We start from the raw sequence: 24,890 nt of genomic DNA, 5'->3' as shown, positions 1-24,890 counted from the left end.
TCTAAAAAAATATATATAAAATAAAAAAAATAGTATTGGAAATATGTATATTGGTGAACGCTGACTCTTCTAGTTCAAAATGACAGTACAGGGAGCCCTTTGTGTGACATAGTACCAATGAAGTAGCTCTCAGTTTCAAAAAGGTTGGTGATGCCTGATTATAAGTCTCTTAGAGGATACAAGAAATCGCATACAGTAAAAATCAAAACTGGAAAAAACACTCCTTAGCGACTCGCCTTTTTTCAGTCCTATGAAAAAGCTTAGGAGAGAGCAGAAATCAATGGGCACAAAAAGGGAACTTTGCAAAATTCAAAGAAACTGAGAACATTAGGGGGAAAAAAACATGGAAAAAAACTGAACAAGTTTGCTAGAAATGATATGATGCAGAATTTTCTATTTTATTTCATGTTTTTTCACAAAGTTCAGGCACATCTCAATTAGTTAGAATATATGTGAAAAGGAAATTTGGTTCAGTAATAAAAATCAAAGAAGTCATTAGCTTTACATTTATGTATTTCAAGCAATTATTCCTGTTAATCTTGATAAATATGACTTTGAACTGATTAAAAACTAAATTCAGACAATCATAAGGTTTGAATACTAAATATAGCCTATATTTTAATTCAGATGCACAAAGCATCTCAGTCTCCATGGTCATCTTGTTGCTTGTGCACGTTTTCTAACCCTCTCCTTCCACTCAACTTTCCATTAATGTGCTCTGTCAGCACCCAGCTTCTTCAGCTTTTGTGGCTTACCGTCCTTGCGGAGGTGTCACTGACCCTCTTCTGGAATACAGCCATTAAAATGAACAGAACTAAAGGCTTGAAATAAATCACTCAGTATAGAAAGATGTAAATATCATCAAAAAGATCCCCTTTCCGATCACACCGTAGTTTATCGAGACGCACCTGTAAGAAAGCATGTCTCAAACGTCCAAGTACGACTGTTCTTCATGAAGTCACATCTGTATGAAAGGAACATGTCAGTTATGCTCTCTGTTTTGTTTTTTGTTTTTTTCCCCTGTCTCAGGTGATGTACTTGGAGCAGCTGTTGGCGTGTGTGGATGCGCTGCTGCAGCGGTGTGAGTCCGACTGCGGCTCAGTCAGCCTGCAGCTGCTGCAGGTGCTGGTCACCATCCAGAGCCTCTCCACGGATCCACAGCTCAGCGCCAAAGTAAGGCGATGCAACACACTGAAGATACAGCGTTAGAACCAGAGAGTATATTACCTACGATCAGATGGCGGGGAAAAAATACCCTGTTAAATCCTACTCTAAAGTTGCCCCCTTTCACTCATTTCTGTCCTGCTTTTTATTAGAAAGGCAAGTGGGTTTTATGAAGCAAGAGCTATTCAAGGAATGTAAGCATTTGTACAGTTTCAAAGTGAGTACGGCCAGCTGTATAATTACCCACTTAGCCAGGGAAGCTGAAATTGCACCTTTCGGAGTGGAACTTTAAAACCAGTCTTGGGTGAAAGGAGGCGGATGAAGTGTGCAGAAAGAAATGAGACTGACAGGAATAGAGGAAAAACAGATGGGCAGAGAGATAAGTGGTATTTCTCCGCAGGTTCGGGGACACGTGCTGCCCTTTTGTTTGCTTTTATAATTGGGTTTCACAAAACCCAATTCGTCGCTCGGCATTAAGGGTTTGTCGAGTGGTCAGCCTCCAAAGCCAAAGGGGCCGGCGGGAGCAGTGAAAAGTGAAGCCGCCGGTGTCTGAGGGCGACATGTCATCCAGCTGCTTGTCGCCGATGTAGGCTAATGACAGGGAGGGGAAGCGGGAAGAAACTGGCTCAGATGCAGAGCAGACACCGCACTGGCCACCGGCGTGACTACGTGTTTACCTCTGTCTGCATCAGCGTGTATGTTCACACAGCGAGCGTTATTAAAGATGAGATGGGAAGGGATGGATTAGGCGAGAGAAGGGAGGGTGAGAATTGGCCTTGGGCATTCTTGGACCCAGAGAGGAAAGAGGGACTTGTTTTCCCAGAAACCGGGGGAATGTCTTTCCCATCAGTGGACAGCTCAGAGTCGTCTGGTCTTCTGCATAGGATGTTAAAGCAGTGACTCAGGCAGTGTCTCTGTCCCTGTCCGTCCCCGAGGGACGATAAAGGGGACGATGAGATGCTCTAAAGGTCTGTTCCCCTGCCCTGAACATGAGATAATCTTTGGTCCCTGAATGGAGAGCAGTCCGGCGCATTGGACTGTGTTAACTAGAGTTGATGCAGTAAATGTTAGCCAAATCGCTGGTGTTGGCTGACATGGTAATGCTGTCCAATAAAGGCATATAAACTGCTGTAAACATTGTAGCGTTTATTATGTTTTTGATGTTAAGTCTTCCTTTCTCATGTTTTAGTTACACGGAAGAGTGTTAATGATTTCCAACAGAGTGTTAAGCCCAAGGGTGATGCATTCTGGGCCTAGCTTAGCAACATAACCTTTATTATGATGCTGGGCGGTATGCACCAAGGAGCAGGGGCCACAAAATCCCTTCACACTCTTTGAACTGTCCCCCGCTGTCTCCTCTCCTCGTCTCGGCTCAGTTTACTGAGTCTTTGTTTGTCTCTGTTTTTGGTATGGCAGTTTTTGCAGCCTCCTTTGCACCAGTTTTGGTTTGAATGGTTTGATATACTTTGATATACTTGATAGACTTTTTTTTTGTCTGTGTTTGTTCCTTCCATGGATCTATGGAAATTAGACCCCAAAAGTCAATTGTCGATGATCAAAAACTGTTAAACTGTTTCAGTTTTTTTTTTTTTTATGCATCTTAGAAACGTTATTTTGTGTCACTTTGCTTCACTCTTCCTCTTTTTCACAGGTCTTGGAGAGCGTACAGTTTTTGAGCAAGGTGCAGGGCTTGGACCCCATCGAGCTCTATAGACAACATATGGGACAGCTGCTAGACTGGTTGTCTGCCTCTGTCAACTCTTGGTCCAGCTACTCCCCACAGAGACTCCAGCTACACATCGTTCTCATGCAGTCAGGTGAGATTTTAATGCACAAAAGACCAGACGTTGTACCAGAAGAATAGGTTAGGGGATTAAAAAACACCTAAACTCAACATTTCCAATGGAGAAATCCAAGATTCTACCAGACTCAAAGAACTGATGTAGGGTTGCTGTAAATCATTAAACCCACAAATTTAAATGAAACAAGAATCCAAGAACATATCAGACATTAAATCTGAGCTGAATGTCGGGCAGGTTAGCATCAACCACCCTGCTATGATACATTATATGGATGGGTAGGAAGCTTGTACCCAATGTTCATCTCTGATCTCTGACATCTTGTCAAGTAGACTGATGCATATAGCATTAGGGATATTGGGTTCTGAGCCAGGGAGTTATTCAGTTTTTGGTCATCAGACCACAGCTTTGTACTTATTCTGATTTGCTAAATGAAGCAAAGAGATATTTGGCATCGTTACTGTTCAGAGGTGTTACAGATTAATTTCACTTTTCCTTGATTGATCATTTAACTTTATTTGACGAGGTTTGCTTATTCCTCAAGCCAGTTTGAGACTGCAACTCAAGTCTCACTTAAGTGGGGAAAAATAAAAAACTTGTTATAAAAAACAAAAAAAGACTTGTTTTGGACTCCTGGTTTGAGACTCTATTCTTAATAATCGTTTTTATCTCATGTAATGAAGAGTGAAAGGAGCCGATCTGTCAGCTACAGACTGTAGCTGCTGTGCATGTTTTATGGTGCATTCAGACCGAACGTGATTTAAGCGTCCAAAACGCGTCCAACCTCTCAGTTTGGACACTTGGTGCGTGTTGGGAGGGGCTACCCTGTTCTTTTCCTCAAATGAGGGGAAAATACTTACCGTGTTAAAAGTTTTGATAACTTTCCTGCGATCTTTGCTAATCCTCCTTTAGGCAAGATTCTTTAGTGTCTTTGTAGTGACAGCTTGTCTGACCATAGATAATAAGATGGAGAGGAATAGCAACAATGAGTTTGTCCTCCATTGTCGATTTCCCGTCTTTTCCTGGTCCTTCCGTCCCGTTGGAAAATCCGCCAACTCGTCACATAGTGCGGTCTCTCTGATTGGTGGACAACCCGCGTCCAGCTGCAAAAGTTCAGAATTTCCAACTCTAGTGTCTGCCGCTTCAGACTCTCAGACACTGGAAATCTTAAAGCGTACGGCTCCCAAAGGCTCAAAGCACGATGCAGGACCTCTCAACGCTCCTAGAGGCGTGTCCACCATAGAATTTGCATGTAAACAGATGCTCCTGAAGCTCAAAACGCTTTGAGGGGGAAAGGACCTGTGAAAGAACTTGATTATTAGCCATTGACGTTGGTAGATTATGGGATATTAATGTCTCATAATAACAATTGGTTCATGTTGGCTGCAGCTTCACAGTAATTACCACATGAATGTCTCTCTGAAAGAACGCTGTATTAAATGACTTTGGATCACTTAGGAGACAAAATAATATTTTTTACCTCCGATACTCTCTCCCTTCTTGGCTAGCTGCAACATTATAAGTTCACTTCTGGTTGAAAACATCAAAATTAAAGGTATTTCCTGTTGCGTTCAGACGTTTAACACTCATTTATTATGTTTATTATTATTCATGGCTTGAATTTAAACATCCTTACTGTTAAGAATTGGGAGCAAAGGTTTTAAAGGTTTGTCCAAAAAGTTCAGTCTATTCTTCAGTTTAAGCTTGCTTTTATTTATTTAGGACAATGTACAGTAACCTTAGGTAAGAGATGCTGAACACCAGATTTAGCTAGTTAGCTAATTTCCATATGTAGTCCTTAAGGCAGACAAAACATTACATGTATAAAATCTAAAAGATAATATAAATCCCTGTGTATTGCTGTGTCATGTCCTCAGCACGGTCCTTTGTTCTTCGTGTGATGGCTGAATGTCTCATAGGCTATGATGAGGTTGTTTCCCCTCGTTGTTTGCAGAATGAGGTTAGGGCTATCTTTAAGATGGTAGAACAGATAAGTGTTTTGTTTTTCATATTGAAGTATCTTCTTTTATCTGCAGTTATGCAGAAGTCCATCAAACCCCTTAATCATCATAGCCTTAAGTTTACTCTTTTCTTTTAATCACCCTGGTCTCCTGTTGTGTTTACTCTCCTTTGTCCTTTGATCCCTCTTATGAAGCTGGCTCACATCCTCAGGTGGTGTCAGGATTTCCCCCGTCTCCTCTCATGCTGGTCACTGCTCAGTCCAAACAAGGCACAGGCACTTATCACCAACTATAAACACTCTGCTCACTATATATAGCTGTATAAACATGTCGGTGGACTGCTGTTAGATAAGTTTGTGGGCATGAATGGACCTGGAAATACTTGGAGTTTGAGTTGCTTTCCTGTAAAAGGTGTTTTTTAAAAAAAAAAAAAAAAAACATCAAAGGGTTGGTCATTTCCTCGTCACCGTCTGTCTCAGCAGTCCACTGAGGACTGGTTATTGTTCCTAAATGGTGGAGGACTGGGTGTGTGGGTTTTAGTTGCTGTGTCATGTGGTCATCTGTCCACGGACAAACCAAATTAGAAGTTGTGGAGTTGTACCGCATTTGCTTTTTCTAGGATTTACTGTAATTGCGACTGTTGCTCAGTGGGGTAGATTAGTCGTCTGGCAAACAGAAGGTTGTGGGTTCAAGCACAGCTTCTCCCTGTCTCATGTGATCTGCGTATCGCCGTATGAATGTGTGCAATGAGGCGAATGTGGCTGTAAAGTGCTTGGAGGGGTCAGTATGACTTGAAAAGCCCAATATTTACATTCAGTCCATTTACAATTATTCCACTTTCTCTCCCTGAATGAAAGCCCACTAGATTGAAAGCCCACTAGGATACCCCTCAAAAACCCAAACAAGAGAAATGGATGGTTAGATATTTAGAAGTTAATACAGAATTAATTTAGCTCTTGACCGAGTGATGATGATTTAGATCCCAGCACTGTTGAATCAAATGTTGTTTTGATCAATGGTGTGTTAATTTTCGCACTATTGCTCTGTTGTACATAAAGGCACATAACAGAGAGGAATTTATATTAATATAAGTTGTAAAATGGCCGGTTTAGTGCTTATTTGGAAGGCCAAAATTTTATAGATTTTATGCAGCTTGTCAACAGGTGTTTTTCAATATATGCAAATATTCACCAGTGATGGAAAAATGCATAAAAACCTTAGCCAGTGACTTGAATACATTTCCTTTTAAGGTTTTATGATATCAAAAGTGGTCTGATATCAGAATTAGTAGAGTTTTCTAATTAGTGTAGTTGATGCTCATTGTTTGTTCAAATGCTCAGCTATGACTTGGTTGGTTTATCTCTGAGAATATTTGAAGTGTCGTCTTGGTAGAAACACTTTTAGGACCGAAACTGATATCTTAAAATATGGTTGATGTTGATGCTGGTGTATTGTGCAAAACAATTCAGAACATTTGACCCTACGTTTCTATGTTACAGGTCCAGTTATAGGGGAGTTTTTGAGCCAGCTGATGCCTCTTCTCCATAACTGCCTCCAGCCAAACAGAGACACGGAAATGAGGATGAGCGTTTTCACGATGCTCGCCAAGTTGCTGCTGAATGCGAAAAACACACTGGATTCCCAGGGGTGAGAGAAACGCTCTGCAGACAGTAACTTTAAAACCAGGTGAAGCAGTTTCTACCCCATTATCACTGCATGACGGCACGGTGAGTGTCAGCCTCAGTCATTCCTGTGACTGCCATATTTATCAAGTGATTGTAATTAGTTCAGCTCATTATTTATCCTCTTACTGATCTTTGCTTCTGCACCATATGTATAATCACGTTGATTTTTGTCATGTTGGCTACTTTCAGTAACGTCTGAGAATAAAAAGCTTCACCTTTTTTTACCTTTTTGTTATATTACAATCACATTCTTCAGTGTATTGATTGGGATTTTGGAGCTGGGCCAATACAACGTAATGGCATTTTTTTGAATCAGGAAAATGTACTTGGCTATTTTTATTTTCTTTGTAAAAATCAGAAAAATGCAGCTTGCACGTTTTTCCCACCTCCTCTCATCTGATGCTTCTAAATTAAGTCCAGTGCAACCAATAGTGTTCAAAAGTTATCCAATTAGATCCTAAAGCAATATCTCAAGTTTTAGATGTCTCTGAGGTCTGTTCAGTCCATCTTCTGAAAGAAGTAGTACAGCACAACTGTAGCTGGGAAAGAAAACAATCAGAGAAGCATCCAAGAAGTCCAAGGTATCTCTGGAGGTACTACAGAGATCCACTGCTCGGGTAGGAAAATCATTTTCACTAAGAGTTATGCACTCATATATTCACCTTCCAAGAGGACAGCATCCCTAAAACATACAGCCAGATCTCCAGTGGCATGGTTTAGTTCAAAGAATAATCATCTTTTTTTATGGCCTAGTCAAAGTCCAGACCTAAAGCCATTTAAGGCAATTTCAGTCTTTTCATGTGCAAAGCTCATAGAAACATATCCCAAATATTTGCAGCTGTAATGACTGATTCATGGGACATGGAAACGAATGAATGCGACACATTTTATTTGTATTTTAAGGCAGTGTATCCTTTTTATTTCCACTTCATAATTATGTACGATGCGGTGTTGTCCAATGAAATCCATAGAATTTAGTGGTTTTTAACGCAACAAAATGTAGAAGGATCAATGCGCAGTAGGCTTCGCAGCACTAATTTTAATTGGTAACAGTAATTTAATGGTTATTGACTTATTAGGGACCACAAGTGTCCTGACATAGCTTGGCCCTATCGTCTTCCCTCCTCTGAGTCCCCAGCTGAGCGGCCGCCAGCTTGGACGTGGAGCTGCAGGCTGAAAGAATGCTTAAAACGTGGGGGCCCTCTCCGGGCCCCCGGCAGTCATAACAGCTGCTCCCGTCCGTCCAGAAGACAATCAGTGCAGTGTGCAGCTAACCCCCAGAGCTGCAGCCAAAAAGGTTTCTTTCCGCTGCCTATAAAGCAATATTAGGGCCACAATGTAACAAAGTGCAAGGACTCCAGCAAGGAAAGAATATCATTGTCAGTGAAAGAACAAAAGGAGCTCCGAAGCCAAAATATTCAGCAAAAAAAAAAGTGGAAATTGGAAATTCTGCTTTCGTCTGATTTTTTTTTTCTTCTTCTTCTTCTTCTCTCCCATAATATAAATGGTTCATATAAAACAAAAGAGGCCTGTGTCCTTTGTGCTCATGTTGCTCAGCCACCTGCACTGTTAACTAGACGCTCTCATTCCTGAGCTATATCTCTGCTAATCACATAACCACCAAGAGACAGAAACCATGTTATACCTTCAGAAGGTTTCAAACAAATGCTTAACTCACGGTGCGAGGAGCCGTGTGGTCTGTCATAACATTTCCACTCATTCATAGCCCCCCATTCATGATTTACGGCTGGATCTTTGTTCAGCAGGCTGCAGGGCCACACACGCGCCGCGTGTCATCAAGAGGACAATGATAGGCATACAGAAAGCTGCGCCTCTTTGTTGTGCTCCCAAAACTGACATAATGACACCTCAGAAAAGACCGGCCCGAAAGGGAAAGTTGCGTGGAAGGGCCTTTCATCCGCACGCGCTCATAATGTCGTCGTTTCATGTGGATTTTACGCGCCGTGATTAAAAAGCTGAATATGAAAGTTAAGTACAAGAACCGAAAGTTTATACCCTTTTCCCCCTGGATGTGGCAGACCAAAATAACGTGCTGCTTGTAAAGAGATAAGAGCGCGCTTTCAAGCTTGTATAGACGACTAAATCAAGCTTCTTTAATTTCAAGCTTGAGGATTTCCCACAAGAAAGAGAGGTATATTTCAGATATGGATTTCTTTATAAAACAAGACCTAACAAAGCAGTTAAAATGGTGCACTTATCCATAATAACTATAATCTGTAACGTATCCAAGCAAATTGCTGAAACAAGACTTTCCTTCTTTATGGCAAATTTTCAATGAGTTTAGAAGAAAGGCTCTTAAGAGCTGATGTGTGTGTAGATAAAATTGCTCATAATCCCTTAGATTTATTACAATATCATATTTATTCATGTCAGGACAGACAACACGTTTACATATTTGACATTTAACACGTTACGCTAAATTCAATATATTCTATTGAAATATTACTCGATAGGCCGGCACACATAATTGAGTAGTGGAAGGTTTGCACTGATTTGAGATTTCTACATACGGTACATGAAAATTAAAAGTGTGGTGTGCACATTGGTATTCAGCCCCAATTTACCTGCAGAAGATGCACCATTTTTAAAGGCCTTTGCTCACCTGAGGTCTTGCTTTTTTTTTTTTTTAAAGAATGTCAAGAAGAAAGTAATTGTTAAAGGAAAGCTGTAATGGATCCCTTTCGCCGTTTTCCACGTGCAATACCATTCCCCAGCCCCGCCGTGGGGAGCAGGGACAGAGAAGATGGACTGGATCCTGGAAGTGTTTTATTTATTTTGTCTAAGTTTACAAAGCTGATTCTTTAGACACATTAATTAAAAAAAAAAGCCCCTAACCCAAATGTTAAGAGCAGACATGAGCACAACCGTGAATGAAGATTTCTGACCTGTTAGAACAATAGTGTGCAGCAGCAATCTCAAGGTATAATTAGGCAATAGTACCAATAATTTAAAGTTACTGGAAGGTTAAAATGAAAGGGACATGAATGGAAACGGGGGGGATTCTGTGATTATGTTTTTTTTCCCTTCAGACAAAACTACATTTGCTGAGTCTGGGCTTCAGAACTGACCGTAGGGTTCTGGCAGGAGGAGGAGAAGCCCAGTGGGAGTGAAGGAGCTGCTTGGGAATGACATATGAAAATTATCCTATTAATTGCTATTAATGCTAAAATACAAAGAGATTCCAAAAACAATGTCTCCTTTGATGGTTTGGGGGAGTCAGAAGCATATCTGAAGTTGGACATTTCAAATCTCTCAAGAGTTTCATAAATAAAATCATGTTGCCTGATTTAAATATAATTATAATTTTTTGGGGGGATTCATAAAAAAACAGCAAGTGAACTCAGTGGTTCAGACTGAGACGTGGTATTGGACTTTTCCTGCCATGTGATCTAGAAATCCCCTGATTTCATCTTGTTTTATGATAATAAGCTGCCACAGGATGTGTAAGCAAAAGCTTTTACTCTCACTTTTTGGATTTACTTGACAAAGTTCAGTGTTTTGAACATTTTGTTTTTGTGAGCAACACAGAACTAAACGGTCCCCAGTTTGAGTTTCTGTATCTGTGCTTATTTAGGAGCTTAGTCGTCCCCCTCTTCTTCACCTCAGACACAATCTTTGCCGTTTAGAAACATGGCTTTTTCTGCGTTTGCTGTCATCCCTGATGAGCTGTCAACACATTACATGTTGAAGGAGCTTAGCTGGAGAGGCATTAAGGTTCTGCCTCTATTTTTGGTGCACAGTCTCCCCCTGCTGGTGCAGAAGTCATTAGCGTCCACTTTATGGAACGTGAAATGGACCAGTCAGATTCTCAGGCCGGCTGAGGCGCTCAAACATGAAGGAAACGCTGGTTGGGAGCCGGAGCGAGTGCAGGTGCAGACAGTTTGATGTCAGAGGGCCTAAGCCAGCATGGAAAGGGGGAAGAGAAGGAAACCCAGATGTTTTTTTTTTTTTTTTCTTGCCTTCTCTCCGCCCGTCTGCCTTTCAGAGTGTGGGAAAATGTTGCAGCAGTTCATTACTGTAAATAGCTGCTGTTTGGTGCTTTTATACATATCAAGGACTCGCATTTCAGTCATTTTCAATATCTACTGGCTTTGCACATTAAAACGATGAGTTCTTTATTTAATAACGCAGACTGCATCTGGGAACAATCATGTTCTTCACATGTCAGAGATTTTCATTCATCTGGACTTTGACTAGGCCCTTTTTAACATTTTGATCTGAACTACTCAGTTTTAGCTCTGGCTTCATGTTTAGGGTTGCCGTGCTGGAAGGTGAACCTCTCTCCCACTCTCAAGTCTTGTAGCCTCTGTACTTCCCTGTATTTAACTCATTCCAGTGAGCTGCTTAGCGTTGGTCTCTCAGATACGATCGCAGTGGTTAGCGCGCACGACCCATGTCCCCTTTCCTGTCAGCCCACTATACGAAAAATGAGCCACTAGTGCCGTTAAAAACCTCAACAACAACAAAACAATCCCAATATAATACACAGATGTTTGTGATTGCAGCGTGACAAATTTTAAAAATCTACAACACACACTGCTATAGGATGTATGTGAAATGATTAATTTGGACCGATTTCAATAACTGTTCGTCATCCCAGGCATTTCGGCGACGAGTCGGAGAGGTTTCTGAGTGACGTCCTTCTTCCTAACCTGGTGTGGCATGCCGGCCGCACCGCTGCCGCCGTCAGAACCTCGGCCCTCAGCTGTCTGCTGGCCCTGCTGCACGGGGGGGCCATTACAGCTGGACAGGTGGGTGCACTGCAGAAATGACTATTATAAATCCATGATTGTAATACCAGATGTGCGGGGGGGACTCGTGCACTGGAACCAAACAGCGGTTGCGAGCCCTTTCCAGTCAAATGGCAGTTTTTGCAAAAACACTTTTTATTGACTGCTTGCAATAAAAAAAAAAAAAGAAAGAAGAAAAAAAAAAAGTAGAGCATTCTTGAAGCCTCTAGGGGGCCCACTCCCGATTTTCAGTTTGATCTGTTTTTCATCAGTGGAAGGCATCCCATAGGACCTTTTTAGGACAAATATATTGTCCCAACATCTTTCCCTTTCGGCTCAGAGAGCTGGCCACAGCAGGTAGCAGGTGTACGACGGGGGCAAGCGAGTTCACATACCTTTGTCCCGACGGAACAATGCCGGCGCTGTTCTGGACCTCGGTTAAACGTAGGAACCATCCCCAGAAATTGGCCTCACACCTGCCTGCCGGATTACGTGCCGGGTTACAGTACCCGCGCTTGCACGAACACATGCACATCTGGCGGCACTCGTCTCTGCTTCAGTACGCTGACCTATCAGTCAAAAATGGGTCGGGCGGCGTTTCTTTTGTTGACACGTCCTGAACTGTTGCAGCAGAGACTTGCGGGACAATGAGAGCATGGGTGTGGGTGTGTGGGCGTAGGTGTGCTTGATCAAACCTCCGCTATCCAGTGTCAACTAAAATACCCTCACATGGTTAGAAAGCCTGAAGTGTGGAGATTAAGTAAGGCTGGGTGATTTGAAAACCAGACCCGTAGATCCAGCCTACAGTAGAGATGAAGTAAATGACACGTCCTGACAGATGTAACCGCAGAGAGGTGTGTGTGGATGTGTGTTTTCCACAGGTGACTCAAGCAGGCTTTCTTTTAACAGAACATTGTTTCCTCTCTTAGTCCCTGTGAAAACAATTTACAGCTCCAGTTACACTTGGCGCTCTCAGATTGTCACTGATGTAATGGCGGATCAAACGCCTGCCAAGTTTTCCTCGTCTTTTCGCATCATGTGTGGTTTTTTTTTGTGTGTTTTTTTTTTTTTTTTATTGTTTTGCCTGCCTGGTTTCAATAGCAAACACAGGGTGACAGAGCTTTAAGTAATCAAATCCCAGCTTTTGGCTGAGTTAACACAGCCTCATCTTGTTCGTCCGTTACCGCCGCTTCCCACTTATGGTGTGATTAAAGCAGCCGTTCTCTCTGCTCAGGGTTCCTACACAGATGGGAAAAGTCTGCACGTTGATTTCAGTGTTAAGTTTGTCTGGATAAGACTGGAAAATAAAAACAAGGCCATGGAAAAAAATTTTGGGTTTTTAAACGTCTTAAATTTTGTGTAGCTCTCGATCCTTCTTACTACCTTCCTCCCCCGTGTCCTTACTTTTATTCGCGCCTTGTGTCCTTTCCTTGTGTCCTAATGATACTACTACTGCTACAACTACTGCTACTACTACTACTACTGATACTAATACTACTACTACTACTGACACTACTGCTACTACTACTACTATTACTACTACTGATACTACTACTAGTACTACTACTGCTACAACTACTGCTACTACTACTACTACTGATACTACAACTACTACTACTGATACTAATACTACTACTACTACTGACACTACTGCTACTACTACTACTATTACTACTACTGATACTACTACTAGTACTACTACTGATACTACTACTATCAATGATACTACTACTGCTGCTGCTACTAATACTACTACTGCTACTATTACTGCTGCTACTACTACTGCTACTGATACTACTACTGATACTAATACTACTACTACTACTGATACTACAACTACTACTACTACTTCCAAATTCTTTCAAATTCTTCTGATACAACTGATATTTATGCTACTACTGCTACTACTATTAGTACTACTACTCTTAGTACTACTACTAATGATAATACTACTACTACTAATGATACTACTACTACTACTACTACTAATGATACTACTACTACTACTACTACTACTACTGATACTTCTACCACTACTACTACTAGTGCCACTACTACTACTACTGCTGCTAATACTACTACTACTACAACTACGACTACTGATACTACAACTACTACTACTGATACTACAACTACGACTATTGATACTACAACTACTTCTACTGATACTACAACAACTTCTACTGATACTACAACAACTTCTACTGATACTACAACAACTACTACTGATACTACTAATACTACTACTGATACTACTAATACTACTACCGATACTACTAATACTACTACCGATACTACTACTACTATTACTACTACTACTGCTGCTGCTAATACTACTAATAATAATAATACTGATACTACTACTACTTCTGATACTACTACTACTACTATTATTACTGATACTACTACTACTACTACTCCTGCTACTACTATGGATTGCCTTCGGTTGCCTCTGAAAACGGTTTCAGGAAGAAAGTTTTCAGTTTTTTTGACAGTTATACAGAAGTCTTTGTCAATTCAGACAGGTTAAGTGCGAGCCCCGAGGAATTTACATATTATCCCTATGCAAAATGCGCCGGAGTGCAAAAATCTGAACTTTTCTGTCAAATTACGTTGTGGCAACCAGTCAGCGACTAGTTGTGTTTGTGAAACACACTATCTCCCATTCTCCTAATCAGAATAGGAGATAGAAAAATGTGAAATTTGTGGGTGGCTTTAAAAAAAGCCGTTCTAATTTAGCCCTTAAAAGGACAGTTAAATCATTTATCAACCGTCCTCCTCTTGTAGCTCCAGAACTGGTCTTTTTTTCTAATACCGTTTTGATGTTATAGTTAAAGTGATAGATACATTTATTTAATTTTTTTCATAGTGTCCTGTCTGGCAATGTGACATTAAGAATTTTTGTCTTAATGCCAAAAACAGCCCAACAGATTTTAGTGGAGTCGTAAGGCTTTCGCCATAGTACCCTGCTTGATTTATACATGTAAATAGCTTTATTATAGTTTATGCAGGGAATACTTTGTTATTTGGACACGGCAATAAGAACGGAGAAAATGTGAAGGAAAGAGGATGTAAAAGGGAGACAATGATAAAACAAATAAATAAAACTTAACATGGAAGGCGGTCTTAACAATTAAACAATTTTTTTCCTCACGTTTCTTTATCTTTATGTAGTAGCAAGAATTTAAGTTTAAGAAATTTTGTTTTTTATTGTCAGCCACAATATCTTACAAATACATTTATTCCAGGTTGAAGATGAATTTCACCTTACTGGAGAGCAATTGTTTGGGAAAATTACATTTAAAAAATGTAATTTTACATTTACATTTGTCATTTTTATAAGATTATCAAAAATCGAAGAAAGCATGAGCAGATTTACACCTAAAGACAATTTTACCCGCCCAATTAACCTAAAATGCATGTTTTTGGACTGTGGGTGGGAAGCCGGAGCACCCGGAGAGAACCCACGCATGCATGGGGAGAACATGTGAACAGAAAGATCCCAGCTAGGTTTCAGATTAGGGACCTTTCTGTTAACAACAGTCCTAAGAACTGTGCTACCATGCAGCCCCAATAGCTTTTTTTTCTCTGTCTGTTTTTTTGTTTGTTCTTTGCGGGGTGGGGGTACAGTATAATAAATAAAAACATACTTTTTTTTGGTTTTGTTTTTTGGGTTGAGTGCATGCTCTCCCACATAATAGTGTTGCATTAGATTGTCTATTTCTTTCTTAATACTTTGAATTTCTTGAAGAAGCTGGATATTGTCGGTTGTTTAATATCCTGTCTCGGGAGTTCTTAATTTTTTCCCATCAAATTAACATATATGAGGATTTTTTTTTTTCTAATACCGTTTTGAAGTTATAGTTATAGCTAGTTATAGTGATAAATAAAACTTAACGTAGAAGCCGGAGCACCCGGAGAGAAACCACATATGCACGGGGAGAGAACATCTAAACTCCATACAGAAAGATCCCAGCTAGGTTTCAGATCAGGGACCTTTCTGTTACAAGACAACAGCCCTAAGAACTGTGCTACCGTGCAGCCGCAATAGCTTTTTTTCTTTGTTTTTTGGGTTTTTTTGCGGGGTGGGGGTACGGTATATTAAATAAAAGGATGCCTCCTGGACACATCCCTGGTGAGGTGTTCCGGGAACGTCCCACCGGGAGGAGGCGTTCCTTGTTTATTTCTTTAGCTTGAAAATGGGAGCTCAGTTCTTTCTGTGTTATGTTTTCATCTATTTGAGGGGATGGACGGGTTAAAGCTCTCAGCTATTTACCACATCTTGTTATTGTTGGCATATTTGCTGCACTTTCAGGGTTGCAATTTTCTTGTTCAGGGGTAGCTTTGATCCAAACACTAAATTTGTCATCTCCTTCTGTGTACTTCTCGTAGATGTACATAAACCCATTGTGGCAAATATCAGCTACACAGTCGTTATTTGCAGTTGTTACCTGGATATCGTCAGCCTTATAGATAATTTGTCCGCACATCAGATATGTGTAAAAGTGTTCAACCTCTGGGCTCAGCCTTTGGCTGCAAATGACTGAGGACAGACGGTACAACAGGGTTCCACCTTTTCCAGGAATGTCAATGGTAGCACTGGGAATCACAGGACATCTTAAATCCCCATACTTGATTAACGATTCCATGTACAGGACTATCACGTCATTGTCGTTGATGACATAATTTTTCTTTAAGACAGATTCGCAGGCGCCACAATAATCTTCCTCGTGCTCAGCAGCCATACGGTGGAGAAGAGAAATGGTACTGTCAAATGGTTCTGGCACTGGTAGGGTAATGATGTGACCAAGCTCAAGCCTGTCAATGTAGGATCTCTGACATTCTTCACAAGTGGTAGCTGAATGCATCGTGCAATCTGTGTTGATACCAGAAGGATTTAACCAGTGCAAAAGAAAATACAAAAACGCTGCTGGGTTGTTCTGCTCTCCAAAGTCACGTAGCGGCATATTTTCAGTTATTTCCAAAAGAACATGGTAGATTTCTTCTGGGAAGAAATATTTCCCTGGGTGATACATGGCAGAACAGAGAAGGCCAGCACATAACGGAGTAGCTGACAAGGCTCCAAAAATCTCTTCGGGATGCTGAGTCACAACCTTTCTGGCTACGCTCAGGTTCAGGATGCTCTGCATTGCAGCATTCAGCCAACCGTTATTGAACAAGTTGGAGAACTTGCAAAAGAACAAGGTGGGATCAAGATCTTGATTTGTTTTACTGTCTTCTTCTTGGTAGCAACAATCTGTCTCATCCAGCACTTTAGAGACTGTCATAATAGCAGTACATCCCTTGTTTATTTCTTTAGCTTGAAAATGGGGGCTCAGTTCTTTCTGTGCTATGTTTTCATCTATTTGAGGGGATGGATGGGTTAAAGCTTTCAGCTCCCTACCACATCTTGTCATTGTTGGCATATTTGCTGCGCCAAAACAGGCGCTAGGTTCTTCCTCTGTGACCATCTTGTATTGAAAAGGGTCTTGATGGGTTCCACAAATTAATTGTTCATCCTTGGTTCCAGTGTCATCCTCAGTGATAATTCCATTCCTAAGAAGATCTGGATTGATCAAGAGATTTGTGTCTCCAGAATTATTAATTTCCATCACATTTTCTATCTTTCCGTCTCCAGTGCCAGTCGTTTTGGTTTCCGGAACACTGACGTAAAAAGCGCAGTTTTCAGATGTCTCCACTGTCAAAGTATTAGCCAGGGCTTCATAGTTGACTGTCTCATCGTCAGAGCTAGGTTCGACGTCCGGGTTCATTTCCTCTTCAGGGACACTGGCAAAAGCGCAGTTTTCAGATGTCTCCACTGTCAAAGTATTAGCTGGGGCTTCAAAGGTAATTACCTCAGAGCTGTCGTTGACCAAATCATATTCTGCACAGTAGCAGGAAGCTATCTTTTTTACTGCCTTCCCAATCAAGGCTCCAACAGCGAAACCAACAGTAAAAATCATGTTTACTGTATAACCTTGAATCGATCGTAAAATAAATTCACTGAGAATTTCTGTCTCTCTGCAAGTACTCTGCCTAGAACACAGTTCAGAAGCAAAGTGAGTGAAAAGTTCTTTTTAGAATTAAAAGAAACTCCACGCCTCTATGACATCACCAATGAGATCACTGTATGATGATGTCATCAAGGTTCTGAGGCAAGTTCTTGTTTTCTTACAGTTGCTATGGAAACGTCAGAAGCCATGCAGGTATTCAAACTGTCCTCCTGTTTACGGCACGTTTTAAACAACAATAAAGGCCACGGTTCTGATTAACTATACCCACTGTCTTGGTTCAGCGCCAGCGGTTATTCTCACAATATAGTCAATCAAATTTTGACTTTATTTAGACCTTTTTTTTTCACTAAATTTACTTTTTTAAACTGGTAAATTGTAGAAGTAGCTTTAAATAGACCAGTTCACGCGTGACACACATGCTACATCCGCGCTACATCCGGGTCCTGCTGGTAGGCAAAAACCGTACTGTTCTCGTCTAATACTATGACTAAACGGGTGAATTAGAGCGTGCTTTTAGTTAGTTTATTTTAGGAATCTAAACAATGCCTAGGACCTGTTGTGCTCCCGGTGGCACACAGAGGCATTCCAAATCGTCGGATGTACGTTTCTGTCGTTTACCGAAGGACGTAGAAAGAAATGGATAATTTCAATGAAAAGGACGCAGGCAGACAATCCCAATCGACTGTGGGAACCATCATACCACGACAGAATTTGCAGTCTACAACGTAATTCTGCACTGGTCATTGTTCTACTTAAATAATTATATAAATAAAAAATTAGGATATATACTTAAGTCAAGACGTAAAAGTTTGTTTCGTAATAATATACGTACATGTACAATGTATGCAAACCCTCTGGCATGAGTCTGTGAAAAGGATTAATAAGACAAAAACACCAAAATCATCCGTAGTGAACAATGTTTTTTTTAACCTACCGGTGGCGCGTCTTCCTCTCTGCCGAGGCGCCGTCTGTGTCCGACTCCGCTTTCTGCTGTTACACAAACATGTCTGAACATCCATCCATCCATTTTCTGACCCGCTTAATCCCTCATGGGGTCGCGGGGGTTGCTGGTGTCTATGTCCCGATATAAAATAATTGTAGCCGTCCAGTGGTTTCATGCTTCCATGCTCTCTCGTGTGTACTGGCCTGCCTGTTTATAAGGTAGCTGTATATGTCGCCGTACAGGACACTTGGCCAGCATTTCACAGACTCGCTCCGTCCCTTCAGGCTTTTGCTTTACAGATCTGGCAATCTGATACCATCAACCATCAACTCACTCTTAAAACGATCTTGTAATACGTTATATAAAGAAAAATACGTCGAGAACTCGTCGTTTCCTTTGTTTGCGTCCGCCATTGTGTTCGCCTTTTGCCTACCAGTCTGGCACGCATCCGCCAAAACCCCGGATCAAAACAATAACAATGAACTGGTCTATAAGGCAACCCTGGTTGATTGATATAGTAGTAAGTAGTTGTTGAAATGTTCTGGATTATAGAAAGGTTTGATGAAGTCAAAGGAACTGCGAAAGTTTGTGAAGACCTAACCAAGCTATCGACTCGAAAACTGAGACAGTGTAGAAAACCAGTCACTCTGCTCCTGGCTTAATCCTAGTAGAGGGTGTGTAAATGAGCATTTAAATACACTATGAGACAAAAACAAAGCATATGTAATAACTAAATAGAAAGGGACATCTACCTTTAATTATCGTCCAAAACCAAATAACAGTGAATGGGATTAGTAGATGCAGTGGCTTGCAAAAGTATTCATACCCCTTATACTATCTACCATAAATAATGGTTTGACTTTTACATAAAAAGTATGTGTCTGAGGTGGTGACTTAAATCTGGCTAATTTCAGGTTTCACCTTAAATATAAAAAAATACCTTATTTCCCTAAGACTAGCATAGCAGATTGATTTAATGGCGCTTTAAAGCATCTGCTCCGGTAAGCTGCGGTTTCAGGGCCTCGGCTTCAATAACTAGACACATTTGGTGAATTACTGATGAGATTTTAATCCCTCGCTGAGTTTCAGTCGATGTCTTCATTCAGCTCCTGTGCCTGGAGGAGAAGCTGAGCCCCCTGGTGCTGTCGGCCCTGGAGGAGGACTCCCAGACGAGCAGACTGTTGGCTTGTCGCTCTCTTTCTGCCACACTCCAGCTCATCGGGACCAGCTTGCACCACGAGGCTCTGAACAGGATCTATCCTGGTAGGAAGACTCTTAGATCTCTGCCTTATTTGCACATCTGGCCACGTTGGGTAAGGTGTCTTGTTTTCTCTGGGTCAAGGGGTAGAGGTTATCTCTGTCTTCTAATGGCACTCGACACTTCATTTGGAGAGCGAGACAACCACTTCCCCTCGGCGTGGGATCTTACTCAGCTGAAAGCTAAATTAACCTCTTGCAGCTCCTTGAACTCTTTTGTCGTGTAAAATCTCAACAAAATACACTGAAGTGTGTGACTGTGAAATCTAAAAAAAAAAAAAAGTATCATGGACTATGAATTCTAATGCAAAGAGCTAAATAGGCCGCCATCAGCAAAACTGACCGGCGTTTCCCACAGAGCTGCTGAAGCGCCTGGACGACAGCAGCGAGGAGGTCCGCAGCGTTGCCCTGCAAGCCGTGGGTCTCTGGTTGTCCAGCCTGACCAGCGACTACAACCCTGAGCTCTTTGCTCCCCATCTGCAGCTCCTCTTTCAGCAGCTTCTCCTGCACCTGGATGACCCGGACAGCGCCGTGCAGGACCAAGTGCTGGGTGAGACTGGGCGTTGATAGGTGGAGACACGGGAGGAAGACACCTCGTTTTCATTTTGGGTGCAGATTTAGTATATTTATACTTTAGAAATGTGGAGAAAAAGATTTAAAGATTTGCTTCAGGTGGGACGGTTGGTTGTAACGCTCTGCAGAGCCTATAGGGATGACAGGAACTCAGGAAATCAAACGTTTTACTCCACTGGCCTGCAGCCAACTGCACCTCTTCTGTGATTTCAATGCTCTTTTTTTATTATTTCTCTTTTCAAATCAGTTACTCTGAGCAGCGTGAACATTTTCTCCTGCCACAATACTTTACATCCATCGAGCACCAGGTTGTCAGTGCGTACAGAACGAAATTTCGTTTGCATACACTGAAATTCTCAAGCTGTATGCAAACGAAATTTCGTTCTGTACACACTCTGTGCATACAAAATGACAATAAAGTTTGTCTAAGTCTAAGTTTGCCAGCTATTCCAAAAGAGGCCACTAGCAAACTGAGGGAGTGGTTTCACTGATTAAAGTGGAGGTCTTGATATCTAAATAACTTTGTCATTCGGCTGGTCACAACTAAATCTATCTAGTGTTTGAACACAACCACACGAGGACCCTCTTCTCTCCGTACTGCCACCTTCTCACATCTGTTTATTCCACCTAATCCCTTCGTCTTTTCTTCTGTCCGTGTCCGTTCCTCCTGGCCTGGCCCCTGTTTTATGCTCCGCTTTGCGGCCCCATCAGAGGAAGAGCCTGAGCGGCTTTTCCCAAAGCGCGCAGCTCTTTAGAACATTTAGCTCTTTCCTTACTTATCAGGAATGTTAGCTGTCATTACTTGTGACGGGATGCAGGTGAGCGCTGACGGCTCGGCCGAAGCCGAGATGGCCTCATGATGAGATCTGTCATCTCCGGCGCGCCAGAAGACAAAGAGCGTAAAACAAGAAAGGGTAACGTTTTCTCATGCTCTCCAGATGGAGGAGCTTCTGTACGATGGATTCTAATGTAATAACAATGTTTTGAAATAAGCTGAACACCATTTTCCTCATATAAAATGGCTGGGTTTTTTGGGGGTTTCTTTAGAAAACAGGTCCAGGTAAAGCAGAAAAACTTTTTCAAAGACAATTACAGACAATTATGTTTCCGCCTTCTTAGATATTTCATCTGATTTAGGTTTTCAAATCATGATTAAATTTATCAAAAGGAGAAAACGCGATCCAGACTACTTCACTCCCTCCCCCGCTCCACAATCAGTCTGTTAACCAAACCTTTTAGATCCAGTTGTACTCGTCACATCCAGGCCTGGTTACTGACTTGTGGAATAAAGAGAACCCGTCTGACAACATGAAGTAGGCAAAAAAAATAAAATTATGATCTAAACAAATTTGAGAACAGATTAGTAAAAAGTCATCGGCATCTATTAGTCAGGAAAGGATTTGCAAAGATAACTTCCCAGGAGTGGCCAGCCAACCTACTCCAAGAGCACATCTAGGGCACACGTGTCAAACTTAAGGCCCACGGGCCGAATCCGGCCCATCAAGACAATTTATCTGGCCCTCAAGGGCTAAAAAAAAAGGCATATCATGTGATAAAGTAGAGGCATCTATTCTTTTAAAGTGTATAAAGTGGCTAAAACTGTGCCTCCTGTAGTGAACGTTGATTATTTTTAACTGTGTAGTAACAGCATCCTGCCACTAGATGTCAGTTCTTCCACAATACATTAAAACAACCCAGAAACGTCCAAAAAGAGAAAAAGTGATGCAGAATGATGAGTTTAGAGTGTAACTCACCCCAATATCAACTTTTTTTGCAGATAAACTGTATAAACTGGGCCTAGGGGTGCTACTTTTACGTTACAGTGAAATTCTTTAGTTTTATGTGAACTGAAATGAAATTATTAAATCAAAAGTATCATCTCTATAGGTGCAACCGGCCCTTGTAATGACTTCATGATGCCAAAGTGGCCCGCTGTGAAAATGAGTTTTGAGGGAACAACAGATAAAGCACTGCAGGCCTCACTGCCTTGGTTAGCTCCTTGTGAACATACAACCTCCCACAACACTGTACCGGTTTAGGTAGCTGTAGTTTATGGATTACTCACCTGTACGTTTCTAAAAGGTTATTTCAGAATAAATGGGCTTAGATCTTTGATTTCACCCTCGTTAATCTGAAAAGTTACTGTGGTTTTTGTTTTTTTCATACCAGGCTGATGTACTTTATTTAAAGCCTTCATCAGACAAAATGAGACTCTAACACTCAGACTCTAACCAGACACATCCAAACTCCACAGATATGTAAAATGCCTCCTTTCTTTCACAATATTTACAAAGAAATGTAAAGTGCCACTCAAAATTACATATGTAGAGGATTTTGGAAACCAAGCTTCACTTTTCTTCTATGTAATTTTGTGCTACTTTAATGTTAAAGGTGCATAAATACTTTTATGCTCTTTGACAGTTTGCATAATATTTCTTTTCCTTTTGTAAATCTACAGCTGGCCACCTGTAAAGCATTACCATCCCATCCTTTTGAAGTCAACAAACCTATAGGTCAGCTCAGACCCTATAAAATGAAGCACGGTGCGTTCACAGACAGCTCGGAGTCTCTGTGAAACGAGACGACCTCACATCGTGCTGCGCGGCCGTCTGCATCTGACAGCGGCCCAACGTGGAGGCATTCCCTCCCGGTGTTTGAAGCGCTCTTTGTCCCCGCCCTGCTCTTTGTTCTGCTTTGTCTCCCTCGGCTTGTTTCGGTTAATAGTCGATCCTTCTCCTACGCTTCTTGTATTTCAAACGCATGTCTCTAAAGTGGCTGGAAGTCTGCAGCGCATCCTGACAGAATGATGGACAGCGTTCCCGTCCTCTCCCTCTCATCCCCCCCCCCCCCTTGTCTCACTGTTGGCACGGGTTTAAATCACCTTTTCACAAGCAGTCATTGTTCTCCTTTAATTCAGAGCCCCCCCCCCCCCCCCCCCCTTGCATTCATCCCTTCTTTAAAGAAAACCTAAAAATCCCCTGAATAACAAAAGAAGGTATCATATGGGTTGAATCCTCCAAACTAATGGCATGTCACTACTGGAGAACTTTAATGACCTTTTTTTTTTATCCATGAAGACTTCATCCTCGGATGTAGGGATTTCACTACACCCCTAAGATCCATGGATACCTGGAGAAAAATTATAGGAAAGGATTTATCGCCTCCCAGCGGAAAGATAGGGAACATTTTCACGAGTAAGAAAAAGTTCTTCACTGCCATCTTCTGGTGAGCCTAGGCTCCATACGACATCACTGTCTCTCTCTTTGGAAAGTAATAAAAAAAGTTTAAATAATTAAATGCATAATAAAATAAATAGTGTGTTGGGATAAAATTAGTGCATAATATGCTTAAATCCTCATAATTATGTATTTAATCCATATGACGGTTGTCTGTCACCCCTCATTCTCTTGATTTTACTTAGCAAAAAAATGGCATGGGTGTAAATCTTTTTGTTGAGCCAGATATTTACATACTCCTCACATCTAAAAACCATTCACAACTAAAAATACATTCAATCAGACTCAAGCATCTGTTGTTTTAGGTGTGTCTGGATTACCAAAGTTATTTCTATTAGCTAAATGCTAATAGAAAATAATGTTTAAATTATTTATTCAGTCGTTTATTTTTTCCTTTAAAGCAAGAAGTTCATAAACGGTGAAATTACTGTGTCTTTAAACTGTTTGTGTAAGACCAGATGTTGTGCTGTTACTTTAGTTTCTACGGTTCTTTGTGTTTGCAGAAGTCCTGAAGAAAGGCAGCTCGGTTCACCCGTCTCTCCTGCAGAGAGAGACGGAGGCTGTGAGGGACAAACAGAGGAGTCCCCTTCGCTGTGACCTCCTGCTGCAGCACATCAGCTCACCGTCCACAGAGACCGACACGAGCAACACGCAAAACACGAGCAGACTAAAAGTGGTGCCTTGACCCCCCCTCATCAAAATGAAAGTTTTATTGTAATTTACTTCCAAGTTAAATGTGATTGACCTTTGAAAATGTTTGTGTACATGTGTTTTTCACCGGGTGTTTTTTATGCTTTCCTGCAGTCATTCGTGTTAAACTTCTGTAGATGTTTGCGTTCATAGCGATGTTTGCTGGTGGTAATGAAGGTTGCTTTATTGGTATTTATCATTACTACGGGAGTAATGGCGTGTCAGAAATTCAGAGAAATGGGATTTAGTCTTGAAAGGACAGTTTTATTTTTATCAAAGCTATTCAATGACTTTTGTAAATGAAAAGAACATCTGAATAAATTTGAATCTAAACAAGTTAAAAGCATCAAAATGTGTTTTTGTTTCCAGACTTTATCTGTTTAAAAATTATGTCCTAACCCACTTTTTTGCTTTCTGGTCTTTTAATTGCATACTTCCTTCCTCTCTTTCCTCCTTGTATTCTTACCTCCATACTTTGAACCTTGTGCTGACGTATGACATTGTGAAGAGATAACCCTGTCCTCTGACTATTTTTAACTACCTTTGGGTTTAATTTAACTGAGTTCTCCACCCCCAAAAGAAGGTTTCATTATAGTATATCTTTGTCAGATAATGCTGTATCAAACTTTGAACAGTCTGTCCCCCTTTTAATTTCCTCAGTATCACAGAAAAAGCACAACAGATGGCAGCAATTTTATTTTGTCCAATTCACAAATTGACATCTTTGTTGACGGTGTCAGTTCCTCCTTGCGTTTTGCATTAGACAAACTAGCCCTGTTGAAAAATAAAGTGATTATTCACAGGAAGCGGGCTACCT

At 41.2% G+C, this 24,890-nt stretch overlaps 1 protein-coding gene across 2 annotated transcripts in view; it reads left to right on the top strand.

The window, feature by feature from the left end:
- Positions 1-24,416, top strand: part of LOC105918272 (dynein assembly factor 5, axonemal) — a 38,124-nt gene extending 13,708 nt beyond the window's left edge. The window contains exons 7-13 of one of the 2 annotated variants that reach the window (XM_036147995.1): positions 1,030-1,173; positions 2,816-2,981; positions 6,424-6,571; positions 11,231-11,381; positions 19,424-19,580; positions 19,933-20,124; positions 23,887-24,416. In XM_036147995.1, coding sequence (XP_036003888.1) covers positions 1,030-1,173; positions 2,816-2,981; positions 6,424-6,571; positions 11,231-11,381; positions 19,424-19,580; positions 19,933-20,124; positions 23,887-24,068 — 1,140 coding nt within the window. In that variant the 3' untranslated portion in view covers positions 24,069-24,416. The remainder of the gene's footprint in view (positions 1-1,029; positions 1,174-2,815; positions 2,982-6,423; positions 6,572-11,230; positions 11,382-19,423; positions 19,581-19,932; positions 20,125-23,886) is intronic. The other variant, XM_036147996.1, reaches the window with a different exon arrangement.
- The last annotated feature ends 474 nt before the right edge of the window (positions 24,417-24,890 follow it).

Source organism: Fundulus heteroclitus, chromosome 16 (assembly GCF_011125445.2).
Source record: "Fundulus heteroclitus isolate FHET01 chromosome 16, MU-UCD_Fhet_4.1, whole genome shotgun sequence".
Lineage (NCBI taxonomy): Eukaryota > Metazoa > Chordata > Actinopteri > Cyprinodontiformes > Fundulidae > Fundulus > Fundulus heteroclitus.
The sequence above is the reverse complement of the archived record's forward strand: the minus strand, read 5'-3'. Positions and strand labels throughout refer to the sequence as shown.